Source organism: Aplidium turbinatum, chromosome 12 (assembly GCF_918807975.1).
Source record: "Aplidium turbinatum chromosome 12, kaAplTurb1.1, whole genome shotgun sequence".
Classification (NCBI taxonomy): Eukaryota; Metazoa; Chordata; class Ascidiacea; order Aplousobranchia; family Polyclinidae; genus Aplidium; species Aplidium turbinatum.
Window position 1 is genome coordinate 14,170,761 of NC_137483.1, and position 25,343 is coordinate 14,196,103.

The 25,343-nt window shown below is 38.3% G+C and overlaps 1 protein-coding gene across 1 annotated transcript; it reads left to right on the forward strand.

Annotated features, from left to right (window-relative positions):
- The first annotated feature begins 279 nt into the window (after positions 1-279).
- Positions 280-3,575, forward strand: LOC145781000 (uncharacterized). Its single transcript, XM_082592696.1, has 3 exons — positions 280-732; positions 1,031-1,174; positions 1,796-3,575. Exons 1-3 carry the CDS (start codon positions 355-357, stop codon positions 2,144-2,146), a joined length of 873 nt encoding a protein of 290 aa, XP_082448822.1. The 5' UTR covers positions 280-354; the 3' UTR covers positions 2,147-3,575.
- The last annotated feature ends 21,768 nt before the right edge of the window (positions 3,576-25,343 follow it).

The window sequence follows — 25,343 nt, forward strand, 5'->3', positions numbered from 1 at the left end:
TTTTTAGGAATGCGTAAAAATATGGTCACATAATAATAGGGGTCCCCTCGTTAGGGTGTTCGTAAAATCTGGTATCAACATCCCTTCATCGCTATAAAAAGAACCATTGGTTAATTTAAATTTCAGATTTGTTCAGGTCCCTTGTGTATCGTGCACGTGACGTGACATACCGTAAGAATGTTAACCACGAGCGGAATTTTTTCTTACGGTGGTGTGCTCTTGGTACTATATAAGGGCAAGCTGCAGAACTCGATTCATTCTGTCGAGATCGTTCAGCGAGACAAAGCTAACAATATTAGCAACAATATCATCACTTTGCTAGTTGAGAAACGACCTATACATTTCAAGCTGAAAATGAGTTTGACAAAAATGGTATCTCCTCGCATTGGTTCTTTCTTGGCAACTTCTCTGAAGAACGTTGCACAAACCGCTTCTCTCGTGGATGTGTCTTCCAGTCGCTCCAATCTTTTGTTTTCCAAAGAATCTGAAATATTGTCGAAGTCTGCTGATTACCAGAAATCAGCGCAACGAAGATCAAACGCATCTTCATCAAAAGCGGTATCATTGGATGAGGAGGAAGGTATTGCTCACTACTGCAGGCCGTGTGACCTCCAGGATCGCGAGGGAATGATTGATTTCATGAGTAAACTTTTTGTAACAAGAGAACCATTGATGAAGTCCCTCGGAGCAACTCCAACAAATGCAAGAAAATTCGTCGCATTTTGTATCGATGTAAGTTTATAGATTGTGTTGTTTGTATTCAAAACGTTAAAACTTATTTAAAAAATATTTTTGCCAAGCATACAGCTTCATCATTTTTATGCAAAAATGTAGGTAAAAAATGTACCTCAATCTGAAATGCATTAACGATTAATAGCCTACGCATTTCAAAAACTTGTGTAAAAAAATCGTATCTTCAAACATGCTTAAAAAATTATTGCATTAAGTTAGAAAATATTAATTTTGTGGACTGACATATCGCAGCCTTTTTGCAACAGCTGGTAACGTAAAACTCGTCGTTATTTTTCAGAAAGCTCTTGATCAAAACGCTTCCTTTCTTGCGGTCGATGGCAAAAGCGGAAAAATGTGCGGTCTTCGGGTCAATGAAATTGGGCCATCCGATGGAGAAGAACTGAAATGTGATTTTGGTCCAGAAATTAACGCAATTCCTAAAGTATGTCTTACCTATTTAGCTGATGCTTTGTTTTGTATGTGTTAACTTTGTGATCCTTTTAAAAGTAGAAATTATGTTTCAATCGGTTATTGAATTTTTTGATTCAGTTTAAATGTATAGAACATAATTGCCTGGACGCAATTTCGGCTACATTTCTTTTTTAATAATATTTTTTTACGCTAATAATATCTTTAGTGTAAATTACGTATATGTTTTTCAAATAGTTTGAATATTTTGAAAAACATATGCGTAATTTAATATGTTTTTTATTATGTTTAATATAGTAATTTAATAAATTTAATTTATAGTGAATAGTAATTTAATATGTTTTTCAAATATTTTGAATAACATAGCCTACCTTTGGTTTAACGTGCAACATTCTTATTGCCCCTGTGTTTAAATTACTATTAGCTTTTGTGGACTATACATGACACTGCACCTCATTATAATTGTAAAAAACTTTTAGCTGAAATGAAACAAAGCTAAAACAAAAGAATTGAGTCAAAATGAATAGAAATATTTTTGTTTCAAACAGGCTTTTCCATAATATGTCACAAAAGTTGAAAAGGTTTGAATATTTTTTAAAAACTTAATTCTAATATTTTTCTTTACAATTTTTAGTTTCTGCACTACATGGAAAATGACATGCCTGAGTTGTTGAAGACGGATCGCTACATGCGCCACGTTGCAATATGCGTGGAGCCCTCGGCCTCACAGTGTGGCATTGCTACAGACCTTATGAAGCTCTCGGTGGACTTTGCCAAGAAGCAGCAACTCTTTGGCATGACTGCAATGTGCAGTTGGAAACTCCCTTACATACTTGCTTCAAAAATGGGTTTTAAGAAAGTTAGAGAAATTCCCTACGATCTGTACGCCAAAGACCAGCTTTTGCTTAGCAAAACGCAGGCCGAAGCCTTCGCAAACCTCGCAAAAGAACAAGGGGCTGCAAGAATGATGGTGAAACAATTCTAATAAACTTTTAAAGCTCGCATTTGAAAGCTTCATAATGTGGCACTATGTGGAGAAGAGGTAGGCTACAAGCACCAAGCACTGCACCTCATCACAAAAGGCAAGCTATTCAAATTGACAGTAACTGACAGTGTCTGCTAGAAGCCGTGCCCTATGCAGCCGGAAAGACTTAACCTGCAATTCCGTCTGAACAATATGTCCAGACTCCAGATGTTTAACTTGTAACACCTGTTTCTGTTCAGTTTTTATCATTTATTTTTGTTTTATTTTCGTTACGTCAAAAACAAACGTTTTGAAGCTCATGGACAAGCTGTGATGATGTTTGTTTGGGACAATAATGACTGTGTTTTAAAATGTGCCTGAGCCCACCGTAATTAGAAAAAAAAAGATAATAATAACACTAAGAGCTTCATAATTTTATGTTGTCTGCCTTTCACCAATGTTAATTTTTCAATCCGAATAGCGAGCCAAACAAGTCAAGTCTTTAAAAGAAGCAATCGTGTATTTTTGGTATGTGATATTTATGCGTTATTATTCTTCAGGCTCCATATATGTCCCGCGCCTGGGCTTGTATGGATATCCGTTTCCGTTTATTCTATGATTTAACTTTTTTCTTGAGTTGTTCAATTAAAGAGTGTTTGAATGTTGTTTAAAAAATTCCAACATTATCTTTCCAAACATTATGTTTTGTTAAAACAATGAAAATAGTATTTATTCTTGTCCTTTGTAATTTCTTGTAAATCTTGTTCTTTCGAAATAGAATGTTTGGAATCAATAATCCCAAAACAGATTTCTTTTGCGCATGGTCGATTTAAACTTGTTTTTAGCAGCAAAATCGAACATCTTCCTGTGGACCCCTTCGATAGCATGCACCTGCTGCTCAATTGAGGTTCTTTTCCTCTGTCAGCACAATTGGTATATGTCAAATTTAATTGCAATTGTTGAGTGGTCATTCACCCTAAACACGTGCCAAACTTTTTATAGCAGAACAACCTTTAAATAGCTATATTGTTCCATTTTAAGAAAGCAATAAAGATTGTCGACGTCAAAACTTTATTGTAGAACATCCAAGATATATTTGCAAAAGTATTTTCTATTTTCCGCTCACACCCTCGAATAACTTTTCACCAAGTGAATTGACAAACTTTGCGTCAGTTTATTCATTTGTAACGTCAAGTTAACGCAATAAAACTGAATGTGCAACGTTTCAATTCAGACTTTTTTAACGTCGTCGCATTTCTTTATGACTTCGGTAACCTTATACAGAATTTTCCTTATTATCGCACTTAACATTTAAATGCTTTCTTTCTGAGTTTGTTTAGTATTTAAGTTATCGTTTGTTTTTGGAACATTTCCTAATTTATTTCATTTTCGACTGTACTGTGTTTGTCAACATTTGTATAATATACTTCCAATAAAAATACATTCAACGTTTCATGTCACAACTGAACTGAATCTCTGTAAACAATAGCTAGTTGAAAAAATATGTAGAACCTTTACATTATCAGGCCAAGTTAGTATAATAGCACGCAGACTACGAAGGGTTCACAAACAATAGATTTTATACACATGAATGTGCAGGTCTTGGAAAATTAGACTTAAATCAAGCTGCTCTCCAGAAGCTTCTAAACTGCTCATTAGCCTAGTCCTCTCGCCTCCTCTACAGTCCGGGAATCATAGCCAACACAGGGTAGAGAAAACATTAGCCCTCGACCCCACAGGATTCAACGACGATAAAACAACTCTCTTTTTTTAGTGTATCAAGTAATTTATCTTGAACCAGTTTATTCCAAGGTGGTGGTTGGATCAGCGACGCTTGTTTGCTGTATCGAGTTGTGCTGGCCAGCTCAGGAGTAGGCCTATCGTTTGCAGAATCGGCAATAATTCACTTTTTATGTTCAATGCAACCAAACCTAAGTTTCCTGGTTAGGTTCCATAGACGTTAAAAGTTCGAGTTATTTTTATTTTATTTTTTAAAGCTTTGTGTGACGCTTGAAATTACGTCGGTTCGACACCGCTCCAGAGGTCGCGGCTGTGTCTCGGCAAGATCTTAAACGGCATATCAAAATATTGAGAGCAGCTGACCCGATGACTATGTGTCCTTTGCTGCTTCCAACTGTTTGTTGTATCGCATTTGTGATCGCAGTGTAGGTCTCACAGTGGGCTACCGCATAAAATGTTGTTGTTGCAATGGCGGCAAAATAAAACATAGCCTAGTTGTTATTAAAAAATGTAAGGGCTTACAAGCTTCGCAAATATCATCTTATTTTAGGCAAATTGTTACTAGCAAGACCAATGAAAGCATTAAATATATAAGAACGTACAGCGGGTGGTGATGTAGGTTAATCTGGCTATAAACAGACTAAAAACCACGCATTGATCTGCGACCTGTGCATTTTAGTTGTGTTTTGGCGTTGACAATTTGGTAAGCTATGCAGATTATACTTCATTTTAAAATTAAATTAATTTTGAAGAGAAAAACAATAATATTGATCATTTGCAACTCGTAGAAACCAAATTCAGAAAAAATTTGACGCAAAGTTTAACACATAGGCCAATCCAGAAAAACAGCTTTCATTTTTGGTTATTTTTTATAGCAGAAATTTGCGGTTTGCAGCTGGTAATATAGAAAATTAATCATATTCTAATCAAGACTTTTTAGCAGTTTAAAATTTAAAAGTTTCGGTATAAAATTGGTTAATTTAAACCAGGGGTGTCCAATTCGTGGCCCGCGGGAAGGTTTTGAGTGACCGGGCGGTATTTTGCGATATGACTTTTTTATCAACTTAATCGCCGGCGTAACTTCTCTACGCATGTTGCTGACGTTGGAAACAAAACATACTTCGAAGTTCACGCTTTCTATAATTTTGTTTCGTTTCGACGTAAAAATTCATTGTTTTGATATCGTTTCGTTTAATTGCCAAATGAGCTTTATTTTAGGGAACAATTGCTATTTTTTTAGTTTTCCAAATAAAAGCTATTTTATTTCATCATGAACTCGACACGAACACGCATAGACTACGCTATAATTTCCGTAAGCAAACCTGTAAAGATGAGCGACAATTAAAATAGGATTATCATGAAAAAAAAATAGCAGTCAGTCTAGCTTAAAGGCTATGAATAATAGGTCTACTCGCGGTGAAAATGAGTTTTCATTAAAAAACTCCTCTGACTTTGTTCAGTTTCGAATCATTATTTTTTGTGTAAAAATATTGTTTTTTGCATCATTTTGAACCGTTTTCACCAAATATAATTTCCCTTTGTAGGCTATCAGTTGGACCAGAAATTCGTTTTAAATAGCTCTAGACTAGAACTCATTGTGCTCAAACGAGTTTCAAAACGGAAAATCCTAGCTTGGTTTAAACTCTAAAAAATTGTAATCTGCAACTCTATCACAAAACTTTTTTTATGAGACTACACGCAGGCCTTACCTCGCCTTTATGCTGATAAATACTACTATTAATACGCTTCGATATAGAATTACAGATTATCTCAATAAAAAAGCTGCTGCTAAAAACCAATTCATAGCAATTTGAAAAAAAATTCTCTTGCATGTTTGAAGCCTTATGTGGCGTAGCCAGAATAAAAATTGGAGCGGGGGGGCAAATATATTTGATAAATTAAAGAGAATGACAAAGTGTTTGATTTAAGACATCGCCACGTGATGTGCAATGGCTTATCCTGGTGGGTTGAGCAAGGGAAGCAATGCAAGTAGTGGGGAGTTAGAATGTGCCGAAGGCACGCGTATTCTAGGAGGTCAGGACCCTGGGGGCATGCTCCTCCGGAAAATTTTTGCAAAATTACACTCAAATAATGGGTTATAGCGCTTTCTGGAAACACTTTTAGGGTAATATTTGTATGAAATTTATTAGCAGATAAACAGCTTTTAACTTATTAGTCTAAAGGTAGCTATTACACACAAACGGGCAAAAACTGCGGCTAAAATTAGAAAACATCAAAAACTCAAAAGCTACACAAAAACCTAACAGAGTAAGCGATTCTGAAATTGCTTCCACAAATTAGTTAAAAGAAGTGTAAATCGCGTAAACTTTGCGCGATTTACGATTTGCAAAATTTATTGGTGTCTTTCTGTGTGTCTAAAACAAGTCCTGGGGGGTGTTAATAGCCAGATGTCTTGGAAAACGATATAAATTTCTACAAATTTTATTATAATTTTAACAAAGGGCTCAACTTCGAAATCCAAAGTTTGAAAATTTTTGGGGGGCATGGCCCCTTTCGCCCCCCTGGCTACGCCAATGCTTATGCCCAGGACATTCTAATGACCTAGTCCTAGGAGATCTTCTGTTTGCAAAATTCAAGCTCTAGCCTAAACATAGGCTACATTCATTTCAAGGTAGCAATGAATCAGTCCAATGCAGAACTTCGAGAAAGAACGTTGTCGTTTCATTGAAAACATCTACAGCAGTCGGCCACGAAATTAGACTGAGAAACCCAGGTGAGAAACTCTATTAGAGTAACACCATTCGAAAATGGCTGGAAACAAATTTGTGTCTGTTCTATAGGCCACTCTAGCTATGGAGCCTATCATGCAACTAGAGGCTATTTAGCCTACAGCCTATAGGCTACTTGTAGGCCTACAACTTGAGTTGAGTTATAATATCCTTTATAAGCAAAATAGCCTACTTATTGTAGGCCTTCAGCTTGAGCGCCGGTTCTCGTTGTAATTTGCAAGTCGCTGCAGCAGATGAAATTTGTTGATCAATCAGAAGCCAATGACAAAAGCCTAACCAAGCTGAGAAAAATTTTGCCGGAAAAAGTTTAAGAGAAGAGGTTTCTCATTTGTCAAAATCGAACTTGTGAAAAATCAGAAATCAAGTTTTGAAAAAAAAAATTGCTAAGCTTACAAAAGTTTAGTAAAAAGGTTTGCTTACAAATTTTCGGATGTTAACTTTTCATGAGGGCTGTAGCTAGACTATAAGCTATCTACTTGCCAAATCTATCAAAGTGTGTTGCTGGCATGCTCATGTAAATTTCGACATCAATCATAGGCAAATGTTGCGAGTGAAAAACCTGATTGACTGAACTTTTCCCGGCGAAATTTCTTTCACCTCGTTAAATTCTGCCTTCTGATTGGTCAAAAGATCCTATCTGCCGCAGCGTCTTGCAGATTACAAACACGCATCCGTTAAGAAACCTCAAAATCAAGCGGTAAACACTAGAACCTGACCATAGAATCGATAAGGATGAAAGTAAAGCATGAGCTGTAAAAAAAATTGTGGGTTTCGAAAATTTGAAATTAAAATTTGTTCCTTGTCGATTCTATCGTCAGGTTCTAGTATTTAACAGATCAAGCGACGCAGGTTTGGTTTTCGGGATGTGCGCTTGAGCCTGCTTGAACATTGAGCAATGCACTTCAGGACTGCACTTCAGCGACACCTTGTGGATGGAATAATGGTGCAGGGCGGATGGTGCCCCCCCTGCCAATTTTTCTGCAAATGGAGGGGCAGGGGGGGCAATGGTGCCCTTTTAAAGTCATGTAAGCTACTGCACATTTCGCAATATAACAATTTCTGCCATTCCCCAAGTAGCAAAGATTGGCGTCTAGCCAGCTCCACGCTAGCGAAGTTATTGGCGACGCGCCAGCAATAATCGCCAGCCAGCCGCCACCGATCTGCTCATCGCATAGCCGGCGTAACGCTGGCGAAATTCGACAATAAAGTCGGCTGTGCGTCAGCGCCTCGATCGCGAAAGTCGCTCAAGTTAGTTAACGGCGCGCTGTCTGTACGCCAACGATTTTCGCTAAACTTACTGGCACGTTTTTGCGGCTGCGCGCGCTGTCGCTGGACTGACGAATGTCGCCCTGCTGAAGCCCTTTTTTTTTCGGCCACCAGCAGCAGCTGTTGTTTGCGAAATTATCAAAACAAAACACTAAAACTTTTTGAAGCATTTCGTGTATTAATTGTCTTTTTGTGGTTAAAACGAGACGCAATTCAAGAATGTAAAACAACGAAAACAATGAAGATTTTTAATACACTGTCTTACCACAACTCCATTTTCGTAACACAATGCTAAAAAATGTTTCAGTAATAATGAATGGCGGTTTTTCTGATCATTTGTAATACAAATAACAGAACAATTTACAAGTCCAAGCCATGTGAGAGCAAAGCTAAAGACTATAAACATGAGATTATTTGTAAAAGCCCAGCAGCTGTTAAGTGAATTTTGACTGTTTTCGCGAAACAATAATTTTTAAGCAAAAAATTCTATTAAAAAAAACTTTCTTGGTTTTCCAAACTATAATGAGTTTGATTAAAATGTTTGCTTGCAAGATTTACCTTAGGCCTAGGGTAGGGGTGAGTAAAATTTACTCCCGGTTAGAAACCAATTGTGTACTACATACGACAGTATCATAATTATATGATAGGTATTGCAATACGTCAAAATCACAGCACTGGAAGAAAATACACAGCAACATCAAGAACACTACTATTGCTTCCACTGTACTCTATGATGTAATAAAGATTAATACGTAGCCAGCAGGGAAATTCAAATTAATGAGTTTTTTGTGCTATCTGGCTTTGAGGGTTGCCAGCACGGCAACCACAATTATAGGGAAGGGCCACCTGAACGACGACCATAACGCATTTTCGTTTGCACATCTGTTGTGGCTGTCATGCTGGCAACCTTCAAAGCCAGATAGCACAAAATTCAAACATCCACGTAGGATACATGCAGTATACCAACAATCATGAGTGATTATTGCGTTCCGACATCCATTAGGTAAATATAAAAAAAATGGGAACAGGTCGTTTTGATGCCAAAGAGCTTTGGTTCGGGGTAATGTTAGGGATTAGGACTGGCGGCAAAACACCCCTCCGAAAACACGTTTGAATAACAACATTAAAGATATTAATTAAATGATTAATAACATTAAACTCGACTTCACCACAAGAATTAGTAGGGGAGACTCAGGTAAGTTGGCCCAGTAGGCAAGTTGGCCCACTCTAAATAATTTTTTAACTAAAATAGTTATTGTTACGTATCGTACGCATACTGAGAAAGTGCTGTTGAAACTATCTTATCACCAGGTTGGGAGGCTCTAGCAAGCAGTATAAACATGTGAGCACGATTTTTGTATGAAAAATTATGATTTTTGAAATTTTTGGATTTTAGAATTTTTTAGATGTCGAGTGATTTTTTTCTTACCATATAAGAAAGGTTATTATTTAGTGAGTGCAGCGCTAGAGTGGTTATTAAGGCTCACTTTGACTGTGAAACCGTTGTTAGAAGCTCGATAATTTGACATAAATTTTAGTTTTTGCAATGTGGTTGCCATGCAGGGAAGTTGGCCCATTTCGTGGGTGGGTACGTTGGCCACCATGGCCAACTTGCCTTCATGAGGTATTACATAGAATGATAATAATTGACTAATTAATACGATGACTTATTTTTGCAAGATTGAAGTAGCCTATCATCAAGTATCCAAAGTAAGTAAATCGCGGCTTTACATCAGCATTAAGCGATCAATAACAATAATACACTTCCTAACATCGTTTTTATGCCACAAATTATTCCTAACCCATATGGTAATAATAGTAGGCTAAGTAGCCTAATCAAGAAAACCAATCGCGGAAATGTGTATCAACCACTTCTCAAGCGACGGTCTAAAACGTACCTCGTTTCGGAGATACATTAAAAAATGTTCCGATATTGGTACCCATGCAAAAATGGGGTTTGTAGCCTATTGCAAACAAGGTCCCACCTATCAGTATCGTTAAGGTGACCAGATCGTTAGGAATAAAGGCATGCCGTTCCAACTACATGATGTTTGATACAACCTTTGTTATTTTCGAAAGCTTATTTGGTGTAGGCTACTCATGTAAAAAAAGTTTACTGAGGTAAAATACAGCATTATAGCCTAATAGTAGATTTTATTATAAACCATACATGAATGCATACATAGAATAATTTATGTACGGTATGTATGCCTCTATAAAACCAAGAAATAATTAGAAAGAAAATCAAATTGGGGAGAAAGAGAACTTTTCCACTGTTTAATATACCGTAGATGGACATGTTTCCCACGTGGCCAACTTACCTTCCATGGTGGGCCAAATTACCCGCACATGAAGGCAAGATGGTCCATTTTATTTTTTTCGGAAAACTTGAAAAATTATATACCTAAGAATGTTTGTTTGATGCAAGAATATGTCCACTTTTAGAGTGATGAATTCTCTACTCTTCAATAGCATTCGCTTTAACATATGTTTTGTTATCAGCTCACAAATTCAAATTTTCATTTTGCTGGGCCAACTTACCCGAGTCTCCCCTATTAGTGCATAGACGGCACAACAGTGTTTGGCAATAGCTTGTCGGGATAAGATTTTCCCAAATACAACTACTGTACGAAGGAAGCAAACCGAATTAAGAGGCACGCAAAAATAATAATTCGCAGCAAGATGTTAAAAGAGAACACTAAAAGGTCAACAGACAATCAAAAAACAGATAGCGTTCATGTATCGTCCGAATTTTTATCTGCGCCGGAAGTTTTGTTTGCCCGGTTCTTTTTTTTTTCATTTCTGTCACCAGACGCCTTCAAATACCGCTTCACTGCAGATTTGAAAACTTTGTCCGTCGCCTTGGCTTGCCTTCGAATCACATCTGTAATAATACAATATGAGCTCTCTGTGAAAACAATTTCGCTCACAACAACAACTTACTTACACTACTAACTCATTATTAGGGATCGAACCGATGGCAAGTGTCCTTAACCTGCATGAGGACATAAGCGGGGTTCATTACAATTAAATGTACTGTATAAACCCCCCTATGACGTAGCAAGACGGGTAGTAATAAAACAAAATTGTAATTAGGGAACGTTCAAATATTACGTAACGCCTGCGACGGGGGGGGGGGGGGTATGTAAAGCGTTACGTTAGCGTCACATCGGTGGGGGAGAGGGTTTAATATAATTCATCAGTGATAATACTCAGCATTATTGAAATATCTTTTGTGATAAGGTGCTGCTGAAACCAGTGTTTTATCCTGCAACAACAACCACGCATGTGATATTGGGAAAGCATGGCTAAATAGTAGAAACTGATATATTACAGGACGTTGTCACATTTTAACGTTTATATTACAGAAAAATATTCCATTCCTTGATAAATCTTCCAATTTGTCAATCCTCAGTTGATTTGATTTATATTTAACTTCCATTCATAAAAACAAAGAAGCCTGGCATTTTCCACCATCGTACTGTAGTATGCATGGTGTTAGCAATAGCATTGCAGCACTTATTACTGGCGGTAGCTCGTAAAACTACTTAAATATACAATTATGTAAATACAAACTTACCAAATAACACTTTTTTATTTTCAGATCAAGAAAGGCAGTTTTTTCGTTTTTTCCACTTCAATTAAACTGAGCGGCCAGATCGTCATTCATTAAAAGTCGCATAACTCTCCACACAGTTTCCGTACAATCATTTCCTCCAACCGTTATTTTCCATCGCTGTTAAATGAACATCCACGCGTTACTCAATAGTCAGTTTAGAACTGAACAAGGTAACAAGCGAAGTCTAGATCGTGAACTCAAACCAAACAACCACACGTTCTGTATATTGGTTAATTGTTAGGTTATTCTTTAAAAATCATCATAAATTGGTTTAATAAACATGATTCTATTTTACAAACTAAAGTATTTCTGCACACAAAATCTATGTGGAAGCGTTTAGAGCAAAACAAACAAGTTTTAAAAATTGAAACTGAGCAGTTGAATAATTAAAAGCCCAGACAGCAAAATCTGTCATTTTTACATTGGTTCAATGTCCGCAGACGTCACATCAATGTAAAAATGACGGGTTTTGCTGTCTGGGAGGTTCTAATCTTCTTTGAGTATGATTTACTGTAGTTACCACCTGCAAAGCGAAAACAAACATGTAACTAATATGACAACAGTTACTTTATAGGTGCAATAACAAATATTTTGTCAACACGTCATGTTAGAATTTAACTGATCGGTTGTTGCATGACATAAGGCTGGTGTAGCCATGTCGGAATATGATTGCATGTACCTATTCCGACATGGCCTACCACACATGTAGCTTGTGGCATAAAAGTGTATAACAAATGAGTACAGTGACTTACAATAGCTGCCAAAACATCCGCATCTGCTTCTAACTTTTCTTCCAGATCAAAAAGAAAGCGTTTGTTAGCTTGCTTAAATCTTCATGTAATTAAGGTTAAAACACAATAAACTAGGACACAGTTCCTTCTTTCGACACTTTCTTACATGCTGTAGGCGTAACCGGGTACAGCAAAATAAGTGCAAAGTAAGCTTTATTGTACAGCAGTCTACCCAATAACTGAGCAAGCGCAAAAGAGTGAAAAGACAATTAATCAGACAAACAGGCTCTTCAAATCAAATCAACCGCGTGTTTGAAATGACACGTGACTTCAATCAAGCGCAACTAAACGGTATGATGACGAAATTTTTCTAATCAAGCGCGAAGCTCAACCAACACCATCTGACGAAACTCGACTGCGCGTTGCCAGCGGAAAGCGAGCGAAAATCGAAAGCGCGTCTCTCGCTCGAAAGTCGACGGCGCAGAGCTAGCAGAAAACGCTCACATTGGCGACATCGAAAATCGTTAGCTGTAGGACAGCGCCTGACTGGCGAATATCGTCATGACTTTAAAGAAAAAAAATCATGACGATATTCGCCAGTGAGGCGCTGTCCTACAGCTAACGATTTTCGATGTCGCCAATGTGAGCGCTCGCAGCCCTGATGACGCCAGCTGCACGCCGACTATTGCTACCTGGGTCACTTTTAGCCTAATTATAATCTTTCATTTTTGTCTCAAAAAAATATTTACGGCACAAAATTTTGCAACACAGTAGGCCTACAGGCCTTAAAACTCGTTTTTTTTTCGGCAGCCATCGTGGCTTATCGGGAGCTCCTTCTCGGCGGCCAAATCTGCGTGCTTAGAGGCCAAAATACAAATAATAACGATAGCACAAATAAATAGAATTAAACTTGCAACAATGCTAAAATGATCACTTAGCGTTGTTGAAGGCTGGGCCTGGGCGACGTCCTACAATAGAATCGTTACATCACGCAATAACTGCTTTATCGGGATTGTAATCCAATACTGCGGGACTATCTAACGACACTCGCACGAGTGTTTCCAATGTGGCTGATTTTAAAGAAGTTGGCCACTCCCCTAGAATTCTTTTTAGCAACGAAAAACAACGTTCGACATGATTGAGTTGACGATGACCGCAAGGTAATAAAATAAGTATTTCAATGATGTGAAGGACATTACTAAAAAGAAGCATAATTTTTGCAAAATATGACCAAAAAATGTTTTCCCCTCGGATGTCAACTAACTTAGTTCTCCTTTTTAACAACGATTCAATGTCCGACAACATCGAATCGACATAAAAACGACAATATTATACCAGCCGATGTAAATTAGCACTTCGGATTAAGACTTTGTTAAAATAAACGTCGGGAATTACAAACATGACTTACATCGCTAGTGATCGCAGATGGATATATTCCATCAATAACAAATCTTCCTGCACAATGCAACAGTGGCGATTATGACGCGCTGACGTAATTTTGCGTCACTCTTTGATACTACATATTTTCGACAGTTGATCCACGATCATTCTATTGCGAAATTAAATAATTGGCTAAAAGAGACCGGCGACCAAACTTGGCCGATTGAGGAGGTAGCACCGGCGGTCATTCAAGCACTACTTAGCGGCCATGGCCGCAGGCTGCTTTAAGGCTTGACAGTAGGTTACATCATTATAACATAGCATGATGCCCTTCTTTGTATACCGGACACTTGCAGGCTATCATTATTCAATACATAATGAGCTGATAGATTAACATTATCGCTATATCTTATCTTGAAACTTGAAAAAAAATTGGCCTTTTAGTAAACAAAAGTGCCTTGTTTCGTAATCTTGCCCCCCCAGTCAAAAATCGTTCCGGCGCCCCTGTCTACAAGTATGCGAAACTGCCAGGATTAAGCTCTCCAAGAAGCTTTCCCAGTCCGAGGATAAAGATTCAATCAATCAATCAATCCTTGGACTGACAAAGCCTTGATGGGTTATTCCTGGTAGTTTTGCATAGGCCTACTTGTTGAGGTGTTTGACGCTGGATTGGTTACCGAGATTGGCAGAGTGAAATTTTCCGAATGTTAAAGTGTTGTTATCAGGGTGCTGCTCCGTGCCACAAGGGAATTATTTCATCCACTAAGTGCCGATGAATGGAGAGCGGTCCTTAGAATGCGTTGCTCAAGCGTACACCCCGAAAGGCGAACCAACGCCGCGTGATGTTGAGTCGGGCGCTTTACCACTGAGCTATCGGGGCGCACTATCAATCAATTTTATTTTTTGCTGCTGGCGCAAATATGCACAGAACGACAAAGTAAACATACGAATTTGACACCAACAAAAGGGAAAGATGGCAAAACCCAAAAGTTTAAAATATACATCGATAAAACAGTACGGTACTAGCTAAACTACCACTATCTTAAAATTGTACAGCCAGCAAACCTAGAAAAAAGATAGAAAAAATAAAATATTTTTTGTGATAATACCGTAGTCCTACAATTACAATTAACACTTGTAAGTGCAAGGGCGATTTAAACTTAATTAGGCTACACAGAAAAGAAATTCAAAAGGTAACAAGTTTCCTGAACGTTTGCTTTGAGAGTCTTCAAAGGCATCTTTAAAAAAATGAAATGTGATGTCATAAAAGACCAGCCAGGGGCGCCGGAACGATTTTTGACTGGGGGATCAAGATTACGAAAATAGGGCACTTTTGTTTACTAAAAGGCCAATTTTTTTTCAAGTTTCAAGATAAGATATAGCGATAATGCTAATCTATCAGCTCACTATGTATTGAGTAATGATAGCCTACAAGTGTCCGGTATACAAAGAAGGGCATCATGCTATGTTATAATGATGTAACTTACTGTCAAGCCTTAAAGCAACCTGCGGCCATGGCCGCTAAGTAGTGCTTGAATGACCGCCGGTGCTACCTCCTCAATCGGCCAAGTTTGGTCGCCGGTCTCTTCTAGCCAATTATTTAATTTCGCAATAGAATGATCGTGGATTAACTGTCGAAAATATGTAGTATCAAAGAGTGACGCAAAATTACGTCAGCGCGTCATAATCGCCACTGTTGCATTGTGCGGGAAGATTTTTGTTATTGATGGAAGATATCCATCTGCGATCACAAGCGCTGTAAGTCTTGTTTGTAATTCCCGACGTTTATGTTAACAAAGTCTTAATCCGAAGTGCTAATTTACATCGGTTGGTAATATTGTCGTTTTTATGTCGATTCGATGTTGTCGGACATTGAATCGTTGTTAAAAAGGAGAACTAAGTTAGTTGACATCCGAGGGGAAAACATTTTTTGGTCATATTTTGCAAAAATTATGCTTCTTTTTAGTAATGTCCTTCACGTCATTGAAATACTTATTTTATTACCTTGCGGTCATCGTCAACTCAATCATGTCGAACGTTGTTTTTCGTTGCTAAAAAGAATTCTAGGGGAGTGGCCAACTTCTTTAAAATCAGCCACATTGGAGACACTCGTGCGAGTGTCGTTAGATGGTCCCGCAGTACTAGATTACAATCCCGATAAAGCAGTTATTGCGTGGTGTAACGATTCTGTTGTAGGACGTCGCCCAGGCCCAGCCTTCAACAACGCTAAGTGATCATTTTAGCATTGTTGCAAGTTTAATTCTATTTACTTGTGCTATCGTTATTATTTGTATTTTGGCCTCCAAGCACGCAGATTTGGCCGCCGAGAAGGAGCTCCCGGTAAGCCACGATGGCTGCCGAAAAAAACGAGTTTGAAGGCCTGTACTGTGTTGCAAAATTTTGTGCCGTAAATATTATTTTGAGGCAAAAATGAAATATCATTATTAGGCTAAAAGGGAATAGCAGAAATTGTTATATTGCGAAATGTGCAGTAGCTTACATGACTTTAAAAGGGCACCATTGCCCCCCCTGCCCCTCCATCTGCAGAAAAATTGAGGGCACGGGGGGCATTCGCCCCCCCTGCCCCCCCGCTTCCGGCGCCCCTGAGACCAGCAATTCAAAAGTTACAGGAAATCGGCTCAGTGTGACCGTACGAATTTACAAAAAAGCTATCAAAAGCAAGGATACGATTAAATAATAAAAAAAATGCATACATACTACTCTTTCTTTTCTCAGATACATTTTGATTATTCAGTTTAATTTTTCACAAAACTAACTCACCATCACACAAAATATAAACAAAACTATATTTATTAACTAATATTCAAACTATCAACTTATACTAGCCATTTTAGCTACTATGACATTACCCTACAATCAAATTTAAAGTTGCACATTATCATGACTTGTGCATAAAAGTCGCCATGATTTAAAGTTTTAAACCAACAAACTTGCATATTCCAAACATGCGGGAACTTTTGGTATATTTTTTGTATTTTCAACTGTTTGGTTATTTTTTCTTTAAATTATTGCTTTGACGAAACTTGGGTGTTTTCTAAACAGTTCTTTGGTTCTTCGAACAACAATTCTTATCTGTCTTCTTTAGTTCCGCTAGAAATGAAGTTGCTGTTGGCTAAAAATATCATTAAAGTTACCAACTCTTGATTTGGCAAATTGACACTTGGCAACTCTGGAAGTTTGGTTTGGCCCAAATTTGTGAAATTTGGCTCTTTTTAGAGGTAGTTGGCCCCCAAATAAATTGTTTGGCCCCTTGGCCCTTTGTTTTCAATATTTGGCTCTTTTTTGGAAGCAGTTGGCGCATACTATCAAACTAGCTATTTAAATAAATGTCTTTCGGAAATTGAGACTGAAAAGTGTTATTACGATTTTTTAGACAGTGTTTAGCTGACAATGCTTATGCCAATGCCAAAGATTCGAGTGGAAACACTGTAAAGGATGAAGATTTGGATTTTGGAATTGTTCTTGTAGAATGTAGACCAGTGGTTCCCAACCTTTTTGACCTTGCGGCACCCTATCAAAGAGATAAATAGTTTGCGGCACCCTGGCAAAACTGGATCAATTTTATGCTTTTTTTGTTTTTTCATTTTTTGCGCAATTTTTTTCTTTTTTCAATTTTATGAGGTTTTTGTATTTCAAATAGGCCTAATAGCGCTCGTAAATAAATGTATTTATTCAAAATTAGTCAGTGTGAAATTTGGGCTTGATTTCTTGCAGAAAGTCCCTTAATATCTGGGAGCACTATTCGATAAAGCCACCTGCATATCTTCCTCGACTATAAGCAGTCGTTCTCGTTTTTCAGTTTTTATGTTCGTTTATACCAGTGGTTCCCAACCGGGGTGCCGCGGCACCCTGGGGTGCCAATTGCAATGCTCAAGGGTGCCGCGAGATATTGCAATTGTGCGGCCCATTCTTTATTTTAACTTTAACTCATTAAGTGCGAAATTGATTTATTTCTAACCGAGTTTTAGTGCGAATTAAGTTTCGCGCCTCGTAGTTATTCCCCGCTCCTTTCTTGAGATTTCATTTCGGTCATTTTCATTTCGCCTTTTATGTAAACGTAGCCTTAGTGGGGAAGCCGCTGGGCTGGCGGTGAGCCTTCGTTTTCTCGCCCAGGAAAAACATCGTGAAAGAGATTTTGACTCGTTGCTTTTCTTTTCCAAAAAACGTTTGAAAGGCATCATTATTGCCAGGTTTCACGATTTTATTTTGCGTTTCACGGCGCACAAAGTCTTATTGCAGTGATGGATTATTGGATTGTGTGACCCAGCACGATTATAAAACTGCACGATTGTTTGCAAACCATTGTAAACCGATGGTTGGGTCAAGGTCAATTGAAGGATTCGTATCGTTAGCAAACAGGCAAAATAGTGATATTATAACAACACACTGTTTTCTTCATCGCGAAGTTCTTGTCGGAAAAACATTAGGTTCAGACCTAAAAAAGTGTTAAACAAAGTTGTCAAAATGGTCAACTTCATCAAAAGTAGACAACTTAAATCACGTCTATTTGCCAAGCTTTGTAAGGAAATGGGAGCAAACTATGCTAATCTTCTGTTACATTCCGTCCGAAGTAAGATGGTTGTCGCGATTAAAAGCATTGTCACGAGTAGCCATCAAGATTTTCCCAAAAACATGTGTTTCTCGGCAGTCGAGTGTAGCAAGAACAAGTGGTGCGGTAGCCTACTGATGAGCCCAACCTCATGGGCGAAACACGTGTCCATCGCTGAGTTCTTGCTACACTCGACGGCAGAGAAACACATGTTTTTTGGAAAATCTTGATGGCTAGTGTGGAGGGTGGAAGCTACACAGGTATGGTTAGCGAAACACAATGCTCGCTGTTCTATTATTATAGTGAGCAGTCAGGTAGTTCTGATGCCAGGAAAATCGCTGCTTCTCAACAAGACTATATGAGTCGAAGGATGCAATGCTCTCTTTTTTTAGCCTTGAAAAGCAAAAGAAATTTTGTGAATTGCTTTGAGATTACCATTGGGTCTCCAAATTAGCGTATTTAGTAGATGGCTTCGACCATTTAAAAAACGTGAATGTGAAAATGCAGGGCAAAAATGAAACTCTCTTAACTTCAACCGATAAAATGAAAGCACTGAGAGAAAAACTGCAAATGTGGTCCTTAAAAGTGGAGAACGGAAACTTTGACATGATTTCACTATTCTCTGAAATGAAGAAGAAAGAAGTTGTCTCATTAATAACTCAGCACCTAAAATCATTGGAAGAAAAAATTTAGAAATATTTCCCCAGCTTGTCCACGGAAAATTACGCATTGGTGAGATATCCTCTTTTACTGGACTCTCGTATTGTTTTGAATCTTAAAGAAGAAGAATTAATTGACATTCGTAACGATAGAAATTTTAAGCTTATGCACAAGCAGATGCCTCTCGACGAGTTCTGGATAAAAATTTAAATGAATATCCTTGCTTTGAAAAGAAAGCTATTGTGCCTTTTCTGCAGTTTTCCACGTCATACCTTTGTGAGAGTGGATTTTCCGTATAAACGAACATAAAAACTGAAAAACGAGAACGACTGCTTATAGTCGAGGAAGATATGCGGGTGGCTTTATCGAATAGTGCTCCCAGATATTAAGGGACTTTCTGCAAGAAATCAAGCCCAAATTTCACACTGACTAATTTTGAATAAATACATTTATTTACGAGCGCTATTAGGCCTATTTGAAATACAAAAACCTCATAAAATTGAAAAAAGAAAAAAATTGCGCAAAAAATGAAAAAACAAAAAAAGCATAAAATTGATCCAGTTTTGCCAGGGTGCCGCAAACTATTTATCTCTTTGATAGGGTGCCGCAAGGTCAAAAAGGTTGGGAACCACTGGTCTACATTCTACAAGAACAATTCCAAAATCCAAATCTTCATCCTTTACAGTGTTTCCACTCGAATCTTTGGCATTGGCATAAGCATTGTCAGCTAAACGTTATTAGCAACGTTATTATGTTCGTTTATACGGAAAATCCACTCTCACAAAGGTATGACGTGGAAAACTGCAGAAAAGGCACAATAGCTTTCTTTTCAAAGCAAGGATATTCATTTAAATTTTTATCCAGAACTCGTCGAGAGGCATCTGCTTGTGCATAAGCTTAAAATTTCTATCGTTACGAATGTCAATTAATTCTTCTTCTTTAAGATTCAAAACAATACGAGAGTCCAGTAAAAGAGGATATCTCACCAATGCGTAATTTTCCGTTGACAAGCTGGGGAAATATTTCTAAATTTTTTCTTCCAATGATTTTAGGTGCTGAGTTATTAATGAGACAACTTCTTTCTTCTTCATTTCAGAGAATAGTGAAATCATGTCAAAGTTTCCGTTCTCCACTTTTAAGGACCACATTTGCAGTTTTTCTCTCAGTGCTTTCATTTTATCGGTTGAAGTTAAGAGAGTTTCATTTTTGCCCTGCATTTTCACATTCACGTTTTTTAAATGGTCGAAGCCATCTACTAAATACGCTAATTTGGAGACCCAATGGTAATCTCAAAGCAATTCACAAAATTTCTTTTGCTTTTCAAGGCTAAAAAAAGAGAGCATTGCATCCTTCGACTCATATAGTCTTGTTGAGAAGCAGCGATTTTCCTGGCATCAGAACTACCTGACTGCTCACTATAATAATAGAACAGCGAGCATTGTGTTTCGCTAACCATACCTGTGTAGCTTCCACCCTCCACACTAGCCATCAAGATTTTCCAAAAAACATGTGTTTCTCTGCCGTCGAGTGTAGCAAGAACTCAGCGATGGACACGTGTTTCGCCCATGAGGTTGGGCTCATCAGTAGGCTACCGCACCACTTGTTCTTGCTACACTCGACTGCCGAGAAACACATGTTTTTGGGAAAATCTTGATGGCTACTCGTGACAATGCTTTTAATCGCGACAACCATCTTACTTCGGACGGAATGTAACAGAAGATTAGCATAGTTTGCTCCCATTTCCTTACAAAGCTTGGCAAATAGACGTGATTTAAGTTGTCTACTTTTGATGAAGTTGACCATTTTGACAACTTTGTTTAACACTTTTTTAGGTCTGAACCTAATGTTTTTCCGACAAGAACTTCGCGATGAAGAAAACAGTGTGTTGTTATAATATCACTATTTTGCCTGTTTGCTAACGATACGAATCCTTCAATTGACCTTGACCCAACCATCGGTTTACAATGGTTTGCAAACAATCGTGCAGTTTTATAATCGTGCTGGGTCACACAATCCAATAATCCATCACTGCAATAAGACTTTGTGCGCCGTGAAACGCAAAATAAAATCGTGAAACCTGGCAATAATGATGCCTTTCAAACGTTTTTTGGAAAAGAAAAGCAACGAGTCAAAATCTCTTTCACGATGTTTTTCCTGGGCGAGAAAACGAAGGCTCACCGCCAGCCCAGCGGCTTCCCCACTAAGGCTACGTTTACATAAAAGGCGAAATGAAAATGACCGAAATGAAATCTCAAGAAAGGAGCGGGGAATAACTACGAGGCGCGAAACTTAATTCGCACTAAAACTCGGTTAGAAATAAATCAATTTCGCACTTAATGAGTTAAAGTTAAAATAAAGAATGGGCCGCACAATTGCAATATCTCGCGGCACAGGCCCGCAACCAGCAAATATTTTCGGGGGGGGCATTTAATTTTTATCAAAGAACAAACATTAAAATGATGCATTGTGACATTTTTATGTTAATGTCCACGCCCATTGATAGAGTGTGTGGCACTACCATGCTACGGTTCAGTGGTCATAACTTATGTCAATCACGTTTTTGTTTAGTACAGCATTAAAGGAAACTAGCCTTTGTAACCTTTTCTCATTTAGCTGTGACTACCCAAGGAAGAAAATTACGATATCACAGTAATGTGTTCAGTCGATTACAAATAAAATACAACATCTGTAGGCTACGAACTGCATTGGCATGACTGGAGTCATAAATTAATCAATAACATATGTTTATATCAACATAAACAAACAGATACATAGGAATAAACTCAACACGGTAATTACAAATTACAATCCTGAAACATTTTGTTGGCTCAACAAGTTTTTATGTTTGTAGGCCCAAAGAAGTTGACTTTGCAAATGCAAAATGACATTTTAATTTAGAGCATAATGTTTAACTTTCTACTTGATTTGGCAAGTTCGTTTAACACCAATTCCGCGCTTGGAATTTGAGTACGATGGATTTGCATGAGAGCTAGTCCAGAAAGCCTGTCCTGCCCCATAGTGCTTCTAAGGTAACTTTTCAAGCGTCGTAAACACCTAAATGTTCTTTCTGCAGAAGCAATTGTGACTGGAAGTGTAGCCAAAATTATCAAGAGTTTGTAAATGTTTGGATAAAACTCTTTTTGGGATTCTATTGCTGACACCGCATCAATCGCAATTGCTGGCCTTTCACTTTCAAGAATTCATTTAAAATCAGATTTACAAATGCCTAAGCCCAACTGAGTAGCTTATTCACCACGCTATCGCAGCTGCTTTTGATCTCGAATTATCTAGTTGTTTTTAAACGCTTTTTATGGTGATGATGGATGCTGACATTATGTATACGCTAACGAAACAGATAATGAGGATGCCAGCCTAATTTATCGAACAAAATTGTTAGCATAGCTTCCAACCAGCGTAGCCTACTTTCGGTTTCGATAGTCTACACTCTACAGTACGTGCACGGACATTTTGCCGAAAGACATTTTGCCGAAAGGACATTTTGCCAAAACTCATTTTGCCGACAGGACTAATTACCGAATTCTATAATTTCGCCAATTTGTCTAATCGGCATTTAGTCCTTTCGGCAATTAGTCTTTCGGCAAAATGAGTTTCGAAAAAATGTCTATTCGGAAAAATGTCCTTTCGGCAAAATGTCCTTTCGACAAAATGTCCGGGTAGCCTACCCTACAGTATGGCTGTACGTGTACGACGTATAGTAGGGCCTACATTTCATACTGCATAAAACGCTTAAAAATTTTTCAAAAAATTTCGGGGGGGGCAAATGCCCCCAATGCCCCCCCCTGGTTGCGGGCTTGTCGCGGCACCCTTGAGCATTGCAATTGGCACCCCAGGGTGCCGCGGCACCCCGGTTGGGAACCACTGATGTAGACTGTGTTGTTGCAATGTTGTGACGTTATTGACGTTGTTAACGTTATTATGTTTTATTAGCAACGTTATTAACATTATTGAACAATTTGGCTCTTTTTTACCCAGTTTGGCCCTTTTTTCGACATTGTTTGGCTCTTTTTCTCAAAAGCTGTCTGACAACCCTGGTTTGGCCTGAAAAAAATAAAATCAGTATTCACTATTCAATCTTCTGTTCAGTTTTCGGTTTGTTTTTATTTCTGACCTTTACAATGAGAAACAATACATGCCAAACATATCAGAGGTGTAGAGAAAAGTAGAAGCGACTAAGTGTTTGATTGATTGATTGCTTGAATCTTTATCCTCGGACTGGGAAAGCTTCTTGCAGTACAGTGCTTCCACTTTTACAAAGCTAGATTACCACTTGTATTACCACATTTGTCCTCAGATTACCACATTTTTTACTGTGATTTTTTACCCGATCTTAACCGTATTTCGACTTACTTTTACATTAACACAGTGGCTATCTTTACCCACTTGTTGCCATAGTTACTATCAGGTGTTGTCAGAGTTAGGATTAAAGTTAGTAAGGGTTAAGGTAAGACTTAGGAATAAGGTTAGGGTTTTGATCTTTACCCAGAACTAAAAATTTTTCTAAAATGCAAGTTTTTGTTTTCACAGCTTTAAACTTTTCTCAAATTACGACAGAATTCCTTATCCGGCAACGCTATTATTTGGTTATATTTACACTATATAGTGTAAAATAAGGCCTAAAACAACTACTCAGTTTATTAACAGAACGTCCGAAATAAGAAAGCAAAGTACCAGTAGCTTAGCCAGGAATTTTGAAAGGGGGGGTTTTGACGGCCACCAGGCTTCGCCCGCCGGCCTCTTCGCCAAAGGCGACACCCTGTGACAGGGGGTCTGGGGGGCCTCCCCAGGAATTTTTGAAAAATCACTTTAAATTTGGTGCATTCTGAGAGCATTTTCAACAAAAATGTGGGTATAAATATTCCTGTAAAATAGTGCTGTCTGGTGGCATAGCAAAAGAATAAGATCATGTTTTCTTGGGCATTTTTCGGTAATAAAGCTAAGTCTTTATGTTTTCTTGTTGCTAATTCCTGGCTAAGATATTTGAATGTTTAGTAGCCTATTCGCAAAAATTGCTCTTTTAATGCAGTTTCGTTTAAAATTAGGCAAACTTTGTTTTAGAGACATAGAGACTGAAAGCATCATTCTCAATATCGTGGCGTCACACGCGTGCCAAAGGGGGGGTTGTAACCCCCAACCCACCCCCTGGCTACGCCACTGCAAAGTACTGTACTTGACACCGCAGCTAGAATCTGAAAGACATCTTGACTATGAATATGATCACATGGTCACCCTACCTTTAAAGTCAAAAGTCAGGACGCATTCCACAATCAAACCGAAAACAGCGGAACATGCTAGTCACATGCTGTTATAAGTAGTTTTTTGCATATCTGTTCGATTTTGGAGGACAACAGTTTAAATGCTCTTATTTATTGATAGTATTTTATGTCAAATTTTCAAAATTTATAATTTCCACATTTTGGCAACATTTCCACACAAAATTTCCACATTACCACATTTTTACCACAAATTTTTCATTACCACATTTTTACCACAAGCATGATGAAAATTCCACAATTGTGGTAATTACCACAAAAGTGGAAGCGCTGCAAGTTGCAGAGCTTAATCCTGGCAGTTTCGCATACTTGTAGAGGCTTCGGATCACTGACGCAGGCCCGGTCACCGAGATTGACAGAGTGAAGTTTCCGATTGTTGAAGTCCTGTTGCCGGGGAACTATTCCATCCATTAGATGCCGCTGAATGGAGAGCAGTCCTTAACGTGCGTTGCTCAAGCGCACACCCCGAGAGTCGAACCAGCGCCGCTTGATCTTGAAGTTTCTTCGTTCCAGAAGTGACGCGCTAACCAATTGAGCTATCGGGGCATCATCTGTCAATACGGGAACCTGTGCCACTTTGCAGTACAGGATGTCCGCCCCGATAGCTCAATTGGTTAGCGCGTCACTTCTGGAACAAAGAAGCTTCAAGATCAAAAGACGCTGGTTCGACTCTCGGGGTGTGCGCTTAAGCAACGCACGTTAAGGACTGCTCTCCATTCAGCGGCATCTAATGGATGGAATAGTTCCCCGGCAACAAGACTTCAACAATCGGAAACTTCACTCTGTCAATCTCGGTGACCGGGCCTGCGTCAGTGATTCAAAGCCTCTACAAGTATGCGAAACTGCCAGGATTAAGCTCTGCAAGAAGCTTTCCCAGCCCGAGGATAAAGATTCAATCAATCTTAACAACTTGCATATTTCCAACATGTATGGTACTATTCCTGTTTCTGACAAATAAACTATTGATTGCAATAGATTGAGTTTAGCGTTTAGCAGCATGATTGGTGCTTACTTCGCAATGTAAATATTAACAACCTGTTTTAGCCTGATGCTGCGAGTTTGCTGAGGTAATAGCAAATTGGGATGCAACCTAATTCGTACCATGAACAATTCGTACCGTCAGTTCGTACCTTGAAAAGATTGAGAGAAAAAATCAAAAAAGTCAAAGTCGCTGACTGCAGTTTCCGCAAACAAACAAAAACTCTTAAGAT

Bases quoted from the DNA above. Each gene is read 5' to 3' on its own strand.
- LOC145781000 (XM_082592696.1), top strand. From the start codon at position 355: ATGAGTTTGACAAAAATGGTATCTCCTCGCATTGGTTCTTTCTTGGCA. The intron at 733-1,030 runs GTAAGTTTATAG...GTTATTTTTCAG, and splicing joins TCGTCGCATTTTGTATCGAT to AAAGCTCTTGATCAAAACGC. The intron at 1,175-1,795 runs GTATGTCTTACC...TACAATTTTTAG, and splicing joins AAATTAACGCAATTCCTAAA to TTTCTGCACTACATGGAAAA.